Source organism: Balaenoptera acutorostrata, chromosome 21 (assembly GCF_949987535.1).
Source record: "Balaenoptera acutorostrata chromosome 21, mBalAcu1.1, whole genome shotgun sequence".
NCBI lineage: Eukaryota > Metazoa > Chordata > Mammalia > Artiodactyla > Balaenopteridae > Balaenoptera > Balaenoptera acutorostrata.
The window spans coordinates 13781673-13803662 of record NC_080084.1 but is presented as its reverse complement, the minus strand read 5'-3'; the positions used below and the strand labels follow the sequence as shown (position 1 = coordinate 13803662).

The window sequence follows — 21990 nt, the reverse complement described above, 5'->3', positions numbered from 1 at the left end:
TGTACTGATTTTACTCAGACCAGCCAGCAGCCCCGGAGTGCGGATGGAGGGAGGCGGGTGGGAGAGGAGGGAGGAAAAAGAGAGAGAAAGGGAGAAAGGGAGAGAGAGAGAACGCTTTTGGAGGAGGAGGGGAGAGGCAGGGAGAGAGACGGCGAAGAAGGGAAGAGCCGCGAAGGAAGAAAGTGAATGAGCGCTCGGGAAGGACAAAGAGGAGTTGGTTGCCGGGTGAGGGGTGGAGGCAGGGCGGGGAGCGCAGTTACCGCCCCTCCTGGCCGCGCTCTCGCCTTCAGATCCCTCTGCGATGAGACGTTTGCCGTGATGCTCGGAGGGCAGGCACCTGCTGCTCTGTAATGATTCAGCCCCTTTCAGCCGTCGCGGTAACACAACAGGATGCTGTTGCTACTGTCACTGCTGCCTCTCCTGCCGCCGCCGCTGCTGCCGCCGCCGCCGCCGCCGCCGGTCCTGCTTTTGCTTTTACTTCTCCTGCATGACAGTTGTTTTCTCCATCTGAGCAGACCCCAGTTTCAGATGCTCGAGGTGAGAAACATGCCTTTCAGTTTGGGCTACTGGTTTACTTAATTGACCAACAGATCAGCTCGGTTTCCCTTTTGGCCTCTGTCCTTCTTGACCAGCCGGGATGCTTTGGAGAAGCATTTAAAAGAACTGCAAAAGTGCTCCAGAAACAGCAGCAAAGAATTACAATATACTTTAATTTGGTAGTTGCTAGAGGCTTTCTTTTCTTCTTCGCCTGCTTTCCTCCTGAACTCCTCTTGCTTTTGGTAATGGCTTTGGACTTGGACGGCTTATCGATTTCCCCCTGTAAGATGCTGTATCATTTGCTTGGGGGATGGTAATGGACGGTGCGGGAGGCCAGGCCTTCTGGAGGTGAGCCGATGGAGATTTATTCCCCAGACATGTCCGAGGTCACTGTTGAGAGGTCCTCCAGCCCCTCCACTCAGCTGAGTGCAGACCCATCTCTGGATGGGCTTCCGGCCGCAGAAGACATGCCGGAGACCCAGACCGAAGATGGGAGGTCCCCGAGACTCGTGGGCCTGGCGGTTCCCTGCTGTGTCTGCCTGGAAGCTGAGCGCCTGAGAGGTTGCCTCAACTCAGAGAAAATCTGCATCATCCCCATTCTGGCTTGCCTGGTCAGCCTCTGCCTTTGCATCGCCGGCCTCAAGTGGGTGTTTGTGGACAAGATTTTTGAGTATGACTCTCCCACTCACCTTGACCCCGGAGGGTTAGGCCAGGACCCTATTATTTCTCTGGATCCAACTGCTGCCTCAGCTGTGTGGGTATCATCTGAGGCATACACCTCACCTGTCTCTAGGGCTCACTCTGAAACTGAGGTTCAAGTTACAGTGCGAGTTGACAATGCCGCTGTGTCCTCCGAGCCTTCAGCGGTACCCACCCCGAAGAACCGTATTTTCGCTTTTTCTTTCCTGCCGTCCACTGCTCCATCCTTCCCTTCACCCACTCGGAGCCCTGAGGTGAGAACACCCAAGGCAGCCACTCAGCCACAAGCAACAGAAACTAATCTCCAGACTGCTCCTAAACTCTGTAAGTAGAGACAGACGGACGGTGCTGTGTAAAGGAGAGGGGTGGGCTTCAGGTCCTCAGAAGTGGTCTCTAGAGTGCGTAGCTGTGTCCTTGTCTTCTTGGATTTTCATGGCACGGTTTGGTTTAAGTGTATCATGTGACTGCGATGCTCCGGGGTGGCGTGGAGAGATGAATGAAAAGACCTTGTCAACTGCTGGTTAGAACTGATGCTCTAGCAGCAGCTCCCTCTACCTGGATTGTTAAATCTGGGGTGGGGGGACCCAAAACTTCAGCGTCTGGGAGCCATGCTTGAACTTCAGTTACATTCCACTGATTTCTAACACTTTTTAAGATTAAAACATCAGACCATCTATCTATATCTATATATATATATATTATCTATATATCTATATATAGATATATATATATAAACATGACTTCTGTACAGCAGTGAGTATGATCCTGTGTCTTTTTGTTTTCCCATATAAACTTCCGATCACCTCTCCTCACCTTTCTGTTACCCTCTGCCTCCCAGCCAGCCCAAGCTGCCTGTTCTCTTTCTCCATCTCTCCTTCCTGTTCCCTAAACCACTTCTCCCGACGTTTGTATTTTAATTGGTTCTTCCTGATACCGCATGAAATCTTTAGACGTTTATAGCGCTCACCTCTCAGCAGCGTCAGACGGTTGCTGTCATGCTCAGATTGTAGTTTGAGTTGCTGAGCCCTTATTATGGGGCAGTTTTATTTTATTCAGGACGTGGTACAAATCTGCATGAAAGGATTTTCCCAAATTAGGTTTTTAAAATTTTATTGAAGTATAGTTGATTTACAGTGTTGTGTTAATTTCTTCTGTACAACTATGTGACTCGGTTATACATATACATATATATATATTCTTTTTCATATTCTTTTCCATTATGGTTTGTCCAATTAGTTTTGTTTTCTGTAATCAAATGTTTAAGTAGCTTCCTTGACAGTCATTAAAAAGTACAAGATCCATTAGTAAGGTATGTCGTTTTTTTTTTTAGATGTGTCATTTTTGTCCATCACCTGAGTAAAGAGAGGCCACGCTCTTAAAACAATACAGAGCAATATACTGCTGTTTGTTCTGGGTCATTGCAATGCTTTAAAATGGAAAAGTTGTCAAGGATGAAACCATGACTAGTCAGATTGTTCTAAACGTCATTATAGAAGAGGAGTTTTCTATAGCTTTTTTTTTTTAATGTTTCTAATTTATTTTTGTTTCTCTATCTTCTATCACTTTTCACCATTGAGACTATTTACTTAGAAAAAAGTAAAGGATCGGAGAATTTGGTTCTGAATAACGTGTGTAAAATCTCTTAGAGTTAAAGGAGAGTTGAGGGTAAAGATTCAGTGATGAAATACCCCTTCTGGTTCCCTCTAGATGGTAATGAAGAATACAAACATCTTTTTTCAGATATATTCAGTATGAAGGAGAGCCATGTGTTCTAGAAACGCAGAAAAACTTGATTTGTGCTTGTGATTCAAGCTCATTTCATACACACGAGTTTCAGTGGCAAAGATTTAAAGAAAAAAACAGGCTTGTTTTTCAGGTGTAGTTAGGGAAGAACCTCCTTTCTGCAGACACTGCTTTGTATCTTTATCAAATCCCTGAAGTGTCATTAAAGGTCTGACAGCCATCACTGTATTCACCGCCTCTTCCCACCTGGCAAAGTGACCGGGAAATAATACCCAGATGAAATGACAGGCTATAAAAAGCAAGTACAGATCTTGCAAAGAGAAGCACAATTCACCATGAAGGCAAGGTTACTTCTTTGTCTTTATCATTTTCAACTTAAGTCTTTAATTAAAATGTGCCTGAATAGGTTTAGCTGTCCAGAAAAAGAAAGAGGACCCTATGAAAAACTCTTCAACTAAATCCTGTAATTTTGTCATCAGAGGAAAACAAGCAAACAAAGAAACCTCCAGCACAGTTTCCTGATCTAGGACCATGTTAAAAAGTATGTTGTGATGTTCTGAGAAATTCTTTTTTAAGGTAAATTCTTCTGCTAAGTGTTTTAATAGATTATACATTCCATGCAGTTTCTTTTCTTTTTTCCAAGACAGGACATTGATTTTTCTGGCATTTCTATTGAGTGGAAAAGATTTACTGCTGCCTAAAAGCATCACAGTGGCCGGTTCTGGCCAGATGCACAGCTGCAGCATTCTCAGTGCGTTGGAGATAAGCCTACAAAAGCTGTCTGGGAAGTAGTTTTCTCCTGAAAAGTTAGGGCTAGACAGTTGGTTAACACTTTACTGCCTATAGGGTTTGCTGTGTGGAACACTCTGGGTTAATTTTTTGAACTAGTGCCTGAAAACAACAAAAACATGAATATCCTAAAAATTGTGCGTCTGTATTCCTTTTATTTTGGAAAGGGATTTGGTCCAGGGAGCTTTGTTTTCAAACACTCATAAGTGGTTGCTTTTGTTGGTTAAGAAGCTTGTAACCATTAACGAAAGGAAAGAAAAAAAAAAAAAAAGCTTGGAATTAGGTTGTCATTTTGCAATCTGTTTCACTTTTTGCTCTTCCATTGAGAAACTGTCGCTTAGTCACAGAAGAACCGGGTCTTTTCTTTCATCATCCTGTGTGGTTTTGACATGCACGAAGCTGTCACGGCTTATATTTTTTTAAAAAGGCATTGTCATATCTGAACCATGCTCTTCCGTGGTCTCAGGACTTGATTCTCCGTTTCTATCTGGCTCAGCATATTTAGCGTATTATGCACAGAGCTGTAGCCTTCAAGGTCATAGTCTGTTGAGGGCTAATTGATTCTTCTTTATCCTGGAGCCTGCGAGAGTGGAAGAGAGACAATCCTAGTAATTGTGTCTGCTGTGTTATTTCCCAAACCAATCTACCTATTAGCACATTAGGGTTTTATTCCATAAATACTAGAATTACCCTCTCCCTCAGTGACTCTTCTAAAATCCAGACACTCTTTGTCTTTATTATAATAAAAGGCAAAATATCACCTTTTAAATTGCCTAGAGGTATAGGCTATGTCAGCCATTCGAAAATGGGTATGTCTTTCATAAGGCAATGTAACTGCATGTTCTCACCATATTAATCTATGCATACATGTAGACATTAAGAAATCTAATACAGGGCTATAATTTAATATATAGACTATATATAAAATATGAAAAAATTAAAATATGTGTATGTAATTCTAAAATTTTTCTGTGTGGTTAGTGGTTTCCCACTATGATCATTATATTGCCATGTGACTAGTTAAGTTTTTAGTTTTCATCAAGTCACTTAATACTGGAACCATTCATTTGTTTTCTTTGCCTGGGCTTTAAGATTTTTCTTACCCTCTGTTTATATGGAAAGATCTGACTCTGGGAGATTGCAAACTTAGATGACTATAAAAAGAACTGATTAATTGAATTGTAACCAGGAAACTAGGGTACCATCTTGAAAGAAAATGTATTTTTGGATGGGACAACCTGCTTGACAACAGACTCTTGGTTATTAGAATGTATTAATATTTTCATCTTAGGCCAAATTTGTTTTGCTTTGTCTTAAATCTTTGTACTGTTGGGTTTCATGGCAAACCATCGTTACCAGAGTGACAAGATGAAGTACTGCCATATGCAAAATTCAACACGATTAATTGAATATACCGTAGGATTTCTTCCCTTCCATTGAAAAGTGGCATTCATTTTAAGTCCAGTAGATTTCTCTAGGTCTTTGCAATTGTACTTATAGTATTTCAGAATGGTGATTCCAAATAACTTTTCTCTGCTTTAACCATATTTATTGAGAGCCTAAGATGTTAAATACTGGAAAAAGCTGAAAGCTCCTCAATTTGAACCAAGTAATTTTATAAATTTACTGATGAGGAAAGCCAGACTCTGAACAACTTAGTAAAATTAAGTCTTTTACTAAAATTCACAAGACTCTGAAAGATTTAGGGAAATCCAAAATAGTAGAAAACAGAGTAACGTCCTATCTCCCAGAATTTAATCCTAAACAGTTTTCTTCTATCATTTTTCCCCTGTTCTAGAGAGTTAGAGCTGAAGACTAACTCTGGTAGTTTAAGTGGCATCTGCCTGGTAGTTAAAGGAAGTACTTCAAGTGTGACAACTGGTCACGTGTGTATGGTTCACTTAAAAAATTGAAATTAAATTTTCTTCTGATTTTTTTCTTTTGCTCTCACTAAATTTTCTGCAGTTATGGCCTTTTTCTTTTTTATTTCATCACACATACAATGTTCTGCTTGCTTTTGAAAACAGTTTAGGTTTTCTAGGGTGATCTCTTTCTTGACAGGCAGCAGATGGCTATACAGCTCACCTCTTTCCTGAATATCCCACTTTGATTATTTCTCCTTATTCCTTCCTCTCCCTTCCCACCCTCCCAATTATACCTTGACTCTTTCTTATTTTCCTAATTATGCCTTGGTGGCTTTATATGTCAAAATTCCATTGCATTCTAAGATATCAACGCATCTTCACCTGCCTTTTCTTTCCTATAGAACTTCATTGCATTTTAGTACCAAACAGTATTTACACATATTACAAAAACACATACCAAAAAATGTCTCCATCCGGTAAACAATACGCTGGTTTGTCACTGGTACCATCGATTCAAACTTTCATCCCTTTTCATTATCTCTCCTTCTTTTCCATTATATAAACATATAAATATACATATCAGCATTTCTGCATTCCCAGAAAATCATTCTGTCCCAGGCCACACACCTCTGTTCTGTCTTCCTTCCCTTTTAATAATACCTCATCGTATCCTTTTAAAACATGAAGGAAGAGATAATTTGTAGATTGAGAAAGGCATAAAAAAGTTATGACTTATCTAATGTTGAGCTAGAAGCCCCTGAGAACTAGAACTAGAACTCTTGTCCACCGAATCTATTGAACTTTCTATCAGCCATAAACTATACCATGCCTGCTTTTATGCTCGTGTTTGCATTTTTATTATTGTTGTTATGTCCATGTTTCAGTTTTCTTTTATTGTTTACTCTTTTTCTTCATTCAGCGAATACATATCAAATACCTACTATATGCCAGGCACTGTTCTAGATTGGTTATATCACAATAAAAACCAGTGAAAGTCCTTGCCCTCATAGAGCTTTTGTTCTAGTGGATTTTAAGAATCAATTTGCACAACTCGAGTTATTTCTTTACTTTCCTACACAAATACTCTCTGAATTCAGTGTTTCTTCCCCTTACCTTCATTTTATTCACATTTTGACTGCCATTCCTGTTCCTCCCATAGTATTCCTCTTCTCTATCTGTGGAATACTGAACACTTACCCAACAATGTCCTTTATCTTAAAGCGACACCCGTCCCATCTCTGCTACCAACAAGCTGGGTGACTTTGGCTGATTCCTGTTTGGCCTCTATGACACTATTTAACCAAACCATTGAAGTGGTTGGGAAGATAATATCTGTTTAGGAACACTCTCTTAAAATGGAAAATATATGCATAATTGTGCCATGTAAAGACTGTAAGATTACTTTCAGATTCTAGCAAGTTGATAGCTGTAAATATTTTTTTTCAATCATACTTTCTGTGTATTGTTATGGCTTACAGAACAAGGGCATTAACATAATCCTGAGGATTTTTAGTTTCATTGTCCAGAGAAAGGCTACAATCTGTCATTAAATTATCTAGTTCTCAAATTGAAAAGAAACTTGGGTTCATATATCGTTCACACGAGTAGGAGTGAAATAAGATCGATCTTCATCATCTCAAACCTTGTTGCCATCTTTACTGCAGTGAATTGAACCTACTGTTGTGTGTGTGTGTATATGCATTCAAAGGTTATTTCTGAATAATATAATTGATATTCTGTAATCATACAATTTTATATGTTGAACATTTGGAGAGATTATCTGAGTGACTTCCTGAGGGAGGAAACTCAGATCTGGAAAAGTGAAGTGACTTGCCCAAGGACACTACAGTTACTTAGTGTCAGTGCTGAGACTAAAAACTGAAATAATCCTTTTCTTCTCTATACCCTGCTTTTCTTTTCCAAGTTGTTTTTAGCCTTTATGTTCAAATAGTATGTATTGCCTTAATTTAAATGATTGTGATCTCCTGTTTATTATTTAAATCCTAGCTAGTAAAACTTTCATCACTCCACTATAGATGTCTTCTTTAGAGAAGAGAGTTTTACCCCTCTGATTTTGATCAGCGTAGGACGCCCTTCTGGAGTGGAGGTTGGACATCCCTTTCCCAACAACGTAGTATATGGGAGAATTTTTTAACAATTAAAGTTACCCCCGACTGAAGTGCGCTACTTATTTGGAAAGAATTTAGTTTCTTCTTAATGGAAGTATTCAATCAGTGACATTGTTGAGGAACATTCATGCTCCAAGCAGATTACTGAGTAGTTTACCGCTGATATCTCTTACAGCTTTGATTTCTGTCTTGCCCTAGGGCATTAGCTTTCCAGTTGGGCAGACCAGAATTTTTTTTAATTTTTATTTTATATTGGAGTGGGGTTGATTAATAATGTTGTGTTAGTTTCAGGTGTACAGCAAAGTGATTCAGTTTTACATATACATGTATCTCTTCTTTTTCAAATTCTTTTCCCATTTAGGTTATTACAGAATATTGAGCAGAGTTCCCTGTGCTATACAGTAGATCCTTGTTTGTTATCTCTCTTAAATATAGCAGTGTGTACATGTCAATCCTAAACTCCCAATCTATCCCTCCCCCCCCCACCACCCCTTTCCCCCTGGCAACCATAAATTTGTTCTTTAAGTCTGTGAGGGGCAGACTGGAATTTTAATCTTACCTGCCATCCTTCATAGCCTTGAGCAAGTTAGATCATCCCTCTGAATCTGTTTTCTCATTTATTCATGAGAATAGCAGTATGCATCTCTTGAGGCTGTTTGGGGGATTGAATGAGTTATGGGAAAACACCAAGTCCTAAACCTAAAATATAGTAAATATGAAACCAGTACCAATTTTCTCTCTCATTCTACTTTGACACCCTTCTTCACTTTATTCTTTTCCTCCTTTGCTCTTGACGGAGTAGTTTTGTAACGGAATCTGGAGAGTAAGTTTGGGAGTTTGCGAAAGCTTATGCAAAACTTAGAAGATAAGAGTTGAAGAAGCATCATGGTGCAGTGGAAATTGTATTGGAAACTTGACATCAAATCCCACTTCTACCATTTATAAGCTGTATGACCTTGAACAAATCACTTCACCACGTGAGATTTAGTTTTTACATCAGAACAAATGGGAATGTTAATCCCTAAAACATTCATGAGATTGTGTTAAGGGCTACGTAAGTTACTCTATGTGGAAAAAAATTCCTGATATTAGAACAGGGCTTAAGAAGTATTAACTTTCTTCTTCCTCTCTCTAGCACCATTCATATAAACAGTATTCACGTATGTTAACATTCCTAGGAATAAATTGTAGGGAGTCTTAACAAGTGGATTAATTTGTTATGTCTTAAGAGTGATACAGAACTTTACTAATTTCCTAAACCGTAGTATCATTAAAAAGAGTGATTTTTCCCCATAAAAAATTGGTTAGGATACATAGATTATTACTCTTTGGGTAATGTCCAAAAATCACGGTGTGAGGGGCTTTCTTACAGAGAGAATGATAAGGAGTTACTTGTAAGAGAGAAAAAGACAGGTAGTAACTAAAATTGTGTTTGTCATGAAAGTACCTTCTATGGGAAGGTTAGGGTAGTAAAAAAGAATCCATACAGTTTAGGTGTAGTGCATGGAAAGAGCTGAGCCGATAAGATCGTGAATCCTTCTTTATCTGAATGGAAATGCTGTTCACCTAACGTTTTACGTTGTCCCATACTGGAATTTCTGGACCCCAAAAGATAGGAATCAAGCTGTTCTCAGAATTTCACAAAATGCATAAAAATAATAATTTACATAGAATAATTTTACACGAGCCAAATCAAACATAGATGTTATTTTAATTTGGTTAAAAATACAATATATATATATGAATTCTACAAATAATATATGTATGTTTAGCTTATACATATAATATCCTAAATAAAAGGAGAAATGATTTAATAATTACTTAACTAAAATTGGGTAAATAAAGTCACAAAGTATAGAGGAAAAGCTTGTTTATCAATAAGTTTGAAAACAAAAATAAAAACAAAACTCTAGCCCTATGTCTACAAACATGAATAGTAATCAGTAATAATATATGTGTTTTCATTTATTCTTTACTGTAGAACTAGAAATATGTGAAAACTTTTATGCTTTGGTCATCTTGATTCTTATTTATTCAAGTATGATAGATTTGCTGCAGAAATTGGGCTCTGAATCAATATTGGAGCAATGAGGCCACCACTTCTAAGGGGAAAATATTTGACAACACACTAGGGCAGATTTTACCGGGGTATAGGCTTTTCTGACAGTGCAGTGGAAAAAAGCTGATAGACCCAATAAAATTAGATGAATTATAATGGAAAGCTTCCTAAGGTAAAGCATTTTTAATTTTTCATCAAGAATATAGTGTGACAAGACGAGACTTGATTTACTATAACTTTCAGTGATATGCGCTTGAGTGTTTGAATTGCCTTTCTTGAGGTCCTGCTATCTCAGCCGAAGGGGAAATTTATGAGCTCTATTTTAAGCAAAAGTTAGTACAGAATTTAATACTCATGTAATTCTCTACTTTAAAAAAAGTGTCTTCCAAATTCATTTTATTAAAAACTCATAATTTAAAATTAAACCAAATGTCCATATATTCATATGCATTTGAAGATGAGAGCAACATGGAGGACAAAGATGGTGGCCACAAAGGAAACATAATTAACAGGCAAACAAATGACACCAGAAGTTTCAAGTCTTAACTTTGCTACCTATGTTGGTGTCCGATGTTGATATAATTTTATTTCTCTAGTTTTCCTCTCTTCTCCGTCCCCTCATTTCTTACGTCCTTGCCATCCCACAGTTAACTTTTCTCTTCACTCTCCCCACCATTCCTTCCTCTCCAGTGATCTTGCTGCATGTCTTCCTCAATCCTCCCACCCTCCTCTGAAGCCAGGGTCTCAGAGCATCAGAGGATATGGAGCAGATGCTCTAGACCTGTGGTTTCTCCCTAGGTGGGGTGGGGGAGGGAGAGTGAATGAGACCTGAACCACAGACTTGACCACGAATAGCCGGATGACTTTAATTGTTGCCTCTTCCTTTGCTAAGTAACAGGAAGTATTTGTTTTATGAAATATGTTGGTGTCATGCAATAAAATCTCCATAAATAAATGGAATGATCTAAAGACAGTGGAATTGAACTCTTGTTAGCATTTGTTTGTAATCCCTTGGTGGAGCTTCCTGGGTCATAATTGCTTGCTCTTCTGGGAGCAAAAGGAATCAGTAACCATTGATCGATGCATGATGCTAAGTATTGCCTACAAAGCAAATCTTAAGAGTGATTAGTGGCAGCATTGAGTGTTACAGCTCTGATCTTTCCTTGCTATCATCCTTAGAGCAAGCTGGATTTTTACAGTTTTCCCATCAGACAACTCTTAGGATTTTTCAAAGAGAAGAGAAAAAACAAACAATGTCATGTCATCTGTGAAGACTTGGGTTTACATAGGGAAAATATATATATATATATAAAATAATTACTTCAGTCTTTATCTTTCTACTTCAGTGACAGCAAGGAGATATCTAGCTTAACCCCTGCCTAGGAAGTTCAGTTTCATATGCCTGTGATCCTCTAATTATAGTTCATCTGCACTCTGGAACCTCAGGTACACATAGCCTATGACCTACATTTTACTAATCAGTAAACTATTTATAAAAACACTGGGATCAATATAGTAAGTCTTTGGCCTCTCAAAATCCTTGGAAATTAGTTGTTCTAGATTGCTGAGTTTTCTAAATAGCTGATGCTTTGTCACCTTGAAACTTTAATTTTATCCATTTTGGATCAAAATCTTTTGATAATCTATGCTACTTGTTAATGGGATTTATCAAATATAGAATCTTCATAATGGTGAGTCCGGTGATGTCTTGAGGACATAGTGGGTTAGGTTATAGCTTTCTTGAAAACTGAGCTCATTAGGACATACTGAGTTATATTGGGAGTTCTAACCCCAGACGGATAAATATTTTAAATGTACTGGGTTATTACATAATTGCAATTAGAATTTCAGAGCTTTAAGGCATCATGGAGCGGATTTAAACCAGATCTTTTCTTTTAGCCCAGAGAAAAATTATATAAACTATCTGTGCCTTAATTTCCTCGTCTGTGAAGTGGTGGCAATAATTATACCTCCTTCTTGAGGTTGTTATGAGGATCAAATAAGTTAATGTATATAAAGCATTTGGAGTCGTCCCTGGTACATAAGCATTAAGTAATCGTGAGCTACCATTATGCAGTTTTTTAAAATTAAGCTGCATTTCCTTGAATTCTAAATTTGATACCTTGCTATTGCTATAATGGGCTTGAAGAAAGGGACAGGAATTCCAAGGGACATATTGACAAAGACGTGGATATACTACCATTTTCATTTGGTTTGCTCATGTGGCTTTTCCTCTGTGTGATGTGTGTTACCGTCTTATCTGCGTTGTTCTCAGGAATTAGAAGGAGAGCTGAGAAGGATGATCATCACTCGGCCTGTCAGCCAGAAATAGAGCTACATGGTTTAGATGGGTTGGGAGAGAAAGCCCTCCTCGCTGGCAAAATGCCATCTATTCACATTGCTGTGGACAAGCGTATGGGTGCATACTTTAAATTTACTGCTGTGACTTCTTACTCTGCCATAAAATAGTGTGCAGGTCCACGAGAAGACAATGAAATTCTCTTCGTTGTTGGAGAGCAATTGCAGAAGCTTCCAATTCTATCATTTTAGCAAGGCAGAAATCTACTCATTATCCAGATGTAGTTAATAAATTAATGTGATGATTGGAGCTGTCCATGATGAGATAACAGTGATTTGGAAGTACCTGAATTTTAGGAAACAGGATTGCAGGAGAACCATTGACATTTTAAAGATGTAAGAGCTCTTACAGATCAGCTGATCAAAATATTTTACTTTACTCCTGAGGAAACCAAGATACAGAAATGTGAAATGATTGGCTTACATATTTTCATAGTTAGTAAGAAACAGAGACAGATCTAAAAAATGGGGATGCCACCTCACTGTGCTTTTTTTCCAAAAGCTATGCTACTTTACATAAATCAGTTAAATTTTTAGGATTGGAAAAACTTCATTTTTTCCATTTTTCCATATTCTTTATTGAGTGACTCAGTAGGCTTTGTTCTAGGAGCTCACCTCTAAAGGAAGAAAACAGACAAAAGGGTAATAAGTAAGTCAATCATGTACTAGTTTAGAAGGCGGCAAGTTATATGGAGCAAATAGCCAGTGTAAGGTGGTCAGAGTTCTCTGGGAGAAGCAGGGTGATTTTAAGTAGAATGATTAAAGTAGGCTGCCTCGGGCAGGAATAAAGACGCAGACATAGAGAATGGACTTGAGGACCCGGGGAGGGGGAAGGTAAGCTGGGACGAAGTGAGAGAGTGGCATGGACATATATACACTACCAAATGTAAAACAGATAGCTAGTGGGAAGCAGCCGCATAGCACAGGGAGATCAGCTCGGTGCTTTGTGACCACCTAGAGGGGTGGGATAGGGAGGGTGGGAGGGAGGGAGACGCAAGAGGGAAGAGATGTGGGGATATATGTATATGTATAGCTGATTCACTTTGTTATAAAGCAGAAACTAACACACCGTTGTAAAGCAATTATACTCCAATAAAGATGTTAAAAAAAAAAGTAGGCTGCCTCAAGAAGGGAACAGTGAATAAAGACTTGAATGAGGGTACTTAGTTCAATTTAGGGATAGAGGAAACAAGGTGGGCATTGAAAGATATATACAATTCTGATGGGTATAGGTATATTTCAGATTAAAGGAAGGTCAAGAGTGAAATGGGCATGTAGGCATATAGTAGGCCAGTTTGATCGGTATGAAGGGATTGGTTGATAGCTAGTGGTTATGAAGCACGCACTGTGTGCTCCATGTTTCGCATGTATTATCCAATCTTCACAAAAAAGCACGAGCTGGGTACTATTTTTGTCTTCTGGAATAAACTGATGGCACAGAATAAACTAATGGTCCAGACATTAAAATAATAATAAGAATGATGACGATGATGATCTAAATAGTGCAAGAGAGAGTGGGAAGAAAACCATAAGTATAAGAGAGACTATGAAGAAAGAATTCTTCAGGACTAATTGAATATGGGGAAGGAAGGAAGGAAATGATTTTGCACGCATGAGTGATTTAGAGGTTGTTAAATTAATGAGTTTCTGAATGACAAGGTCATATATTTATTCATCTTGTATTTATTGTGTCCTGCTAAGTCTTTGCATATTTATACATTTACAGAGTGAGTAGATTTATGGTAGGAAGTGACTTATGCTCCAAACTCCAGGAAGTATTCGTTGTTTCTTCCTGAAGGGGCCACTCAGTTAAATAATATTAATTGTTCTTCCCTTGATATTCTATAAAGATTAAAATGGATAAAATACAGAACTGAAAGACATTTTTACTTTATCCTATATTGACATTATTCATTGTTGCTTGTTAATCAAAATTCTTTTGGGATATATATCCTCTTTAATAAGTGCCAGTAATTTTTGTACTGAGGTTTATTTTGATGTGGAAGTTGCATATGGAATTACATATTGGATTTATAGTCAGCCCATTCTACTATAAATCTCTGTGTAGTATCCCCACAGCATACTACCTAGCCTTACAAATCCTTTTATGTTAGTGATGCTATGTGTGAATTCTCAGCTTGTAATTGTACCGTTATTACAAAAAGCACATAGGAAATACTATTCCTCCAAAATCATTATTAATATTTTTCTCTTTTTTCATGGAATATTCAAATAAGGCTAAATATTCATTAAAGTCCACAAGTTAGTTCATTCAGTTTGTTCAAAATATGAGCTCTGAAGTACCATAGTTAATGTAAGATTTCGACAGATTTCGACAGCCTATTAATAATAACATTCTGAATTTGTAGCTCCTTCATCCATGTAATTTTAGTGGTATATGCGCTATGTTCCAGGGAAAGGAATATTTCAAGGTTAAGGAGGCAGTCAACATGTTGGTACATTTATTCAGTTTTTCAAAGCTGGTAAATGGAAAGAGGCAATATAATTTCTACTAGCACTGTTCAAAAACAAGCCATTGATACTGGAGGTGTATCAAACATAGCATGACTGTAGATGTAGGCAGTTAATACAAACATTTCCTTATTTAATTGTTTATTTAAAGCAGTGATTGTTAAGTTAGTAAAAATAGCAAATAATTTTTAGAATCAGGATTTTAAAAGTATAATGAAAATACCTCCATTGATTTAAACAATGTATTAAAAGAAAAAGCTTGAGCAAGAAGTTGCGTATCGTATTTTAATGTGATTAGAATATTTAATATTTTCTGTTCAAAGGTGCATTCTCATTTGAATTAAAACTCATTCAGTGATGCAAAAATTCCAATTTCTATTCCTTCTTGTCTGCTGTCTGATCTTGATCTTGTGTTTCTTAAAAGGGAACTTATTTTGTTAACCGTTCTTTGACTTTGCAGCAAAATTTCTTAGGGTCCCAAGCAGTAAAGAGAAAGCTGAATTTCTCCATGTTAGCTTGGAAATTAGGATTTAGTTCTACCTACTTCCCTTTTCTGCATATTGAATGCATAAACCCTATAAACTTATAGGACTCTTTGGCAGAGAGACTTTAAAATCACGTGTTCAGATGAATGTGAGGCAGAAATCTGAGACTGACTGTTTTTTAGCATTTCAAAGTCTGCCCTCTAGTGCCCTGCTTCCAGGAGAAGGAATGGAAATCACCATAACTCCAAGTGAAAAACCCCTCTAGGAACACTACACGAAAGGTTCAATTTAGATTCATTGACTTCCCTCTTTGGTTTTCAGACTTGCAAATAGAAGCAACATTTTCATATTTTTCAAGGGAAAAAATGAGAGCCTGGTTCCCTGTTCCTATTATATCAATTTCAGTTTGCCTTGAAACTGACAATGCACAAAAAGCTCTGGAAACATCACCCAAATTCTAGGTGGTTTTTCCTCAGTCTATTTTTGTCCATCTAGGGTGTGAAGATCAAAATAATGGTATCATTTTTTTATGAAGTTAGTCAAATTTTTGAAAAGTAGAATTTCCTAGGGAAGCATGGTGATAAATATAATTTCCTTATATATTAAAATTACCCCTGCTTCTAATAGTACTGTGAATTTGTGGAGATGGAGTAAGTGCTTGCTAGAAAGATGTTTTTCACCAGGGCAAAGACAGAATTCACGTGTTTCTTCCTCTCGCCCTGTTGGATCATTTATAAGGTCTTCTCTCAAACTTAATCGTTAAAACTGGCTGACTGATTTTGATGACTGATACACCCAGAGTATTTCAAACAAGTTATCAGTTCCGAAATGCATTTGCCTCTTTGAATTTTTTATAAACAAGGTCTTCTGACATTTTCCCACACATTGTAACCAGGTTCAGCTGCTTGCCGCTCATAAACCAATAATTCCAGAGCCAAGTGTCAGTAAAAAAGAAAGGTGCTTTAATCAGAAAAGCTGCAATCTGGGGAGAAGGTGGACTCGTGTCCAGAGACCAACTCTGAAGATTCTGCTCAGCCATGACATTTTTTAAAGGGAAAAAGCGGGGAGAAGAATCTCAGTGACTCATCAAGGCTTGAGGTTGGATTCTGCATCATTCTCCATTGAGTGCAGACTGGCTGACTCTCTTCAGATGTTATCTTGCCTGCTGTGATCTGCCTGCAGGATTGCTTAGGGGGGCTTTAGGGGTAGAGAGCTAGTCATTTTTAACTGCTTAATTCTTCATTCTTCTTTTTATCTAGGAAAAGAATCAACAGGTTAGACAAGGCATGGTGTGCTTTCAGGAGAGCACAGGTCAGGAGTTAGTTTCAATTGCTTGGTGATCTCCGTCCCATAATTAGGTTCTTTTAAGGTTAGAGGAGAACAGAAATGGGCAAACAGGAAAGGTGCAAAAGAGCCGCTTTCAACATGATGCTGCAGCTGAGAGGGAGGAGGGGTGACCATACTGCTTCTTTAAAATGTGTGGTCTTGGTTAAAGGTCCACATTCCCCCTGCCTCAGCTGTTTAATCCCTGCGAAGAGTCCCAGCCAGGATTGCCTGGTGAGATGTATTGTGCTTTGTGATGTCAACAGAGTACTCTGTGTTGCTGAGCTCATGAAAATCATCCTGTTTACATCACTAATGGCTCTCGATCAGAAAAATATGAGTGTAGGTGATTTTCAAGAGTGTGAGGTGTCGGGCTGTGTTGGTTTTGGCTTATGTGCCAACTAAGACTGTGGAATGAGTCTTCTTGATGGTGAGACTCCTGGATTACCAACGTCACCACAGAGCTGTTTCACCTGGTAGGTATATTGGGACTGCTGCTTGCTCTATGCATGCCAGAGCCAGAGTATAATCCCAGATCACGCTCGGGCATCATTAATTATACCAAGCATTACTCTCATATTTAGTTGGTTTTTTTTTTTTTTTACTTTCCAGAGCAAAACACTAGTTTTCTCTTTAAATTCTGTACTATAAGATTCCTGTTGTTTTGAGGAAATAGGAGGTGTCTTGTCTGTAAGCACTGCTGACTCTGACAAACCTACAACTTTCATTTAGAAGTAGAAAAAGGAGAAAGATGTGTTGGTGTCCAGAGCCTTTATTTTTATAATCGGTATGGATCCAACTTCTGCTACCAACAATAAGTCCTTTTTTTCCCCTTTCATTTAATAACAATTTTCTTTGGGTTATGCAGAATAGAGTTTTTTCCTTAACATTCCTTGATAAAGGATATTCCCTTTAATATAAGAAAGTAAAATATCCAAAGCTTGCAAGGCAGGGTGTACTGCTGTTGTATATGGAAACAGTTTTGACAACTGAATCCATTCTAGGAATGACTTGCTTAAGCCTCAAAATATCTCTGCTGTCATAGTGCTTATTTTACATTATTCTAGATGTTCATTATCTATTTCTCATTCATAATGAGAATGAGATTGATAAAGGGCCAATATGAAAATTTATAGGGAAAAAAGGCAGAAAGTGAAAGAATAAGGCATGCATACCACATGATGTTTTTGCCAACTGTATTGATTTGGACTCTTTCATAACGTCTCAGATGTGTTGAATCTTTGGCAAGCATCTTTTGGCATTTCCTTTTTACCAAGGTCCACTCCAGACCTCCCACGCCATGCCCCCCAGGCCCAAATGGAAATAACAAAAGAGTTCTATAGATAAGCAAATCCCACATTTTATAAATACGGAAAACTTTTCCTATGGATGCCAGAAGAGGAAAATAACTAAGAATGCTAAAAGCTACATTCATTTTGAATCGTTCAGGATGTTTAAAATCCGATGGCAAACTGTCCAGAAAGCAGTGGATCAGATGAGTCAAGTCATATTGGAGTCTGGCATGTAGTTAAGGAGCTTTTCTTTGCTGTGTCCTGACATTTGAATTAATAGAGTGGTTTCTAAAGTTGATTTCTTTAACATATTGTAGTTCATCTTACATTTGGTTAAAAAATATTTCATTAGTTACTCTGGAGAAATGGCTGAAGTTGGTCTTATGGGGTCAGGGCTTTCAAAATCCATAGTTCTGGCTCATGGCATGTGCTAACACGGTGAAGTTTGATTTTTCCTAGCCAGGTTGAACCCTAAACCTGCCATTTAGAAATATTGTTTATTGTTTTTGTTATTCTTATATTCATTAGAGAGGATTGGACAAGTGAAAATTGCAAAAAAAAAAAAAAAAAAAGAAAAGAAAAGAAAATGCCATGTAATACGTTCCAGTTTTTCTTATTCTTATCCCATGGAGTTATGTGCATTTACCAAAATGATGTCTAGCTATATATTCAATTTCATATCTTGCTTTTACAAATTTAATATTCTATTTTGAGCATTTTTATGTCATTAAATTTTCAAACACCTGGACTTTTTACCTTTGATGTATTACAGAACCAAGTATACCTATTGATTCAGAAGAATTTTCTTTTTTAATTAAGACACTTTTGAAGCTCTTCTTTTGCCTTGCTATACTAATCATGCCAGGGGACTCCAGCACAAACTTGAGCTGTTTGGCCATTTGATCAAGTACACGTATACTTAGGGTTTGAGGCGAAGGGATTTTTTAAATTTTTATTTATTTATTTATTTATTTTTGGCTGTGTTGGGTCTTTGTTTCTGTGCGAGGGCTTTCTCCAGTTGCGGCAAGCGGGGGCCACTCTTCATGGCGGTGCGCGGGCCTCTCACTATCGCGGCCTCTCTTGTTGCGGAGCGCAGGCTCAGCAGTTGTGGCTCACGGGCCCAGTTGCCTCGTGGCATGTGGGATCTTCCCAGACCAGGGCTCGAACCCGTGTCGCCTGCATTAGCAGGCAGATTCTCAACTGCTGCGCCACCAGGGAAGCCCAAGGCGAGGGGATTTTGAGGTTGAACTGTGTGTCACTCTCAGGACCAAGAAGAGAGGAAGGGTTGGAAGCTGAAAATTCACTCAGTTTTGAGTCAACAACAAGTCCTTCCAAGCACAATCCACAACTGTCCCTTACCCTTCTTCAGCTGGCTCCTCAGCTCTCTCCTACATAGGCTCCTAAGAGAATGGCTGTAAGGACTGTTAGTGATATTTGGGGGATTATTCCATTCTTATCTGCCGCCCCGTCCCCATTTCCACCCTCCCGCTCCCATCAAAACTTGGCATCTCTGCAAACAGGAAACATATCAAGGTATTAGAAGTTGTAAATGTGATGCGTGCAGAAAGAGTGAAAAATCAATGAGTTTAGAAAAGTTAAAATTCTTTGGGTAGCATCTTAAAAATATTGAAGTGCTTTGCTGTGTGTTACCTCGTATCAGGTAGAGGGGGTTCAGAGAGCTTTTGCGGAGGGAGTGAGGCCTGACTGAAGCTGTTCTACCCTGTAGGGTGGAGCCGCCATCCCCCCAGGGGTTCTGTGTTTTGCTTAAAATCATCCATTTCCCGGTGGGAAGAGGGCAGCCCCGGGCCTCCTTCTCTTACCCCTGAGAACCCGGAGAGCTATGGGCAGAAACTAGTGATGAGAATAACTTAGGACACTTTTGTGATTTAATTGTTACTCCTTCTCTCCTGAACACTGCTCATGGGTTTGTTTTTCTGCTGCTTTATTCTTAAGCAGATTAAAAAGAAAAATCATCCTTGAATATTTCTAGTTTAACTCTTTTGACTAGCGGATGTTGGGAGAGAGCTCAGTGACAAAGGCCAGTGGTGATTTTGCTTTCCTTTACCTCTTCCTTTGTTCATCTTCATAGCGTTATGATGAATTCCGTTTCAGGATTCCTTCTGCTTTTTAGCACAATTGACGTGTTGGGCCTTATCCGGAAATGCAAAGGCTGATTTGATTAGAGGCTTCTTTGTTCCAGGTATCTTGCATCAGAGAGCCTTTATGACAAATGAGAGAGGCAGATTAGGAGTTTCCTGGAGATAATTTGTGGTCTACACTATAGGGAAAACCTTGCCTTAATTAATTAAAGCTCAGACGGAATATACGAAATACAGTCATCTTCATAATCAACAAGATGATTTTCATCTTAAAATGCTTAATAAATGTTAAGCAGCATACGTACACACACACACACAGATATATGCACACATGTATACACATATACACACACACTACCAATTTCTTGATATCTTTTTCTTGTTTTGATCAAATGCAAAGAAAATCCTAAAAGTAGAAACTAATAGTGTCAATATTTCATGGATTCCTAAAGAGTGAGTGTTTTAGAAGATGGACTCCCTGAAATCTTTCTATGAATAAAGTACTTTTATTTAAACAACAATTTGGTTAGTTAATTCAATAAAAAGCAAACTAATTGACATAAACATATTTATGTGATTAGAAAGTCATCATATACACTTGAAGTGGAAAGAAAAGGTATCAGTTTCCACGTTACTTTTCCAAACTTCCTTTTGGCACCAAATTGATAGAGGTAGCTTGTCATTTTCTTTCTGCATTAACTTCTCCTCTGATTGCCTTGAAACTAGAACCATTTTTTCTGACCCCTGTTCCAATGTGTGACTTTCATCCACTTTTTTTTTTTATTGTCAAGCATTTTTAATTCACTACTTCTCACCTCTTCTTTTTCTTCATATTGATCTCATCACTTTTCTGTCTTTTCTGTAATGCCTTCATCACGAGACTATCCCACATGAAAAATATCAGAGACCCTGGAACCCCCAAATTCTAGATTAGACAAATTAGTCTACATTTAATGTTACTGTTTATAACAGCAACACTCTGTCAATAAATTCAATGTCTACCATCCATTTGTTAAATGGAGATTAATTTACCTGGGCACATAGTGGATGGCGTAGTATATTTTTTTTAATTAAAAAAAAAAAGTTTGTTTCCCTTATACAGTATGTTGCATCCGAAGATCAAAACAAATCTTGCAATATTGACCTATAACACCACTCTTCTGCTACCCTCTTTAACATAATAACAATAATAACAACTACGGTTATGATTATTATGTTCTTTGAAGTAATAAGCGCAGAGAACTTAATGAAATGGGCTGGCAAAGTATCCAAGTACTAACCCTAACCCATCCCTCCCCTTCTTCTTAGGTTGTGGATGCAAAAACTCCTTTTTCCTTTTTTAACTAGCCGCACGTGATAAAGTAATTATTTGCTTTATAAAATGAGAATGTGCAAATTATTTTCACGGAACTGAAAAGTTAAAATTGAATTGTGAGGGCTTCCCTGGTGGTGCAGTGGTTAAGAATACGCCTGCCAATGCAGGGGACACGGGTTCGAGTCCTGGTCTGGGAAGATCCCACATGCCGCGGAAGCAACTAAGCCCGTGAGCCCACGTGCCACAACTACTGAAGCCTGCGTGCCTAGAGCCCACGCAGCAAGAGAAGCCACTGCAATGAGAAGCCTGCGCACCACAACGAAGAGTAGCCCCCACTCGCCACAACTAGAGAAAGCCCGTACGCAGCAACGAAGACCCAACACAGCCAAAAATAAATAAATAAAATAGATAAATTTATAAAAAATAAAGAAAGAAAATTGAATTGTGTTTCAGAACAAGCATCCATTTTGGCCATAGTATTTACACGCACAATTCAAGCAAACAGCAAAACCAAAAACATCTTTTAAAGGGCTTAGTGTCAGACAGACACTACAAAGCAAATTATTTTAAAGCAGCCAGATGATCTCAGCAACTGAGCAGATAACTGCCTGTCTTGTCAATGTGATCTGATCATGTATCATACTATGTAAAGTAAAATCTCTTTGAAAGTTTCATAAAGTTTTCATTTAAATTGATTCTTAGAATAATAGATGTGGCACGAGTATAAGAAGGCGTAGATGATAGGGTTTATCTATCAGTTTATCAAGTAAGACACCTCTGAGTTCAGTAATAATAGAATTTGATAGTCTGAAGCCTTCTCGTTCT

General features: G+C 38.3%; 2 protein-coding genes across 13 annotated transcripts in view; both read left to right on the top strand.

Annotated features, from left to right (window-relative positions):
• NRG1 (neuregulin 1) overlaps positions 1-21990 on the top strand; it is a 1026134-nt gene that overhangs the window by 911859 nt on the left and 92285 nt on the right. For 4 of the 12 annotated variants that reach the window (XM_057537368.1, XM_057537369.1, XM_057537374.1 and 1 more), the window contains exon 1: positions 804-1560. The exons of 7 other annotated variants lie outside the window; for them this stretch is intronic. In XM_057537368.1, coding sequence (XP_057393351.1) covers positions 894-1560 — 667 coding nt within the window. In that variant the 5' untranslated portion in view covers positions 804-893. Of the gene's footprint in view, positions 1-803; positions 1561-21990 lie in introns of those variants that run through there. One more of the 12 variants, XM_057537379.1, reaches the window with a different exon arrangement.
• LOC130706130 (uncharacterized) lies at positions 100-588 on the top strand. The gene has a single exon (XM_057537380.1). The coding sequence runs from the start codon at positions 391-393 to the stop codon at positions 577-579; it is 189 nt and encodes a 62-aa protein (XP_057393363.1). The 5' UTR covers positions 100-390; the 3' UTR covers positions 580-588.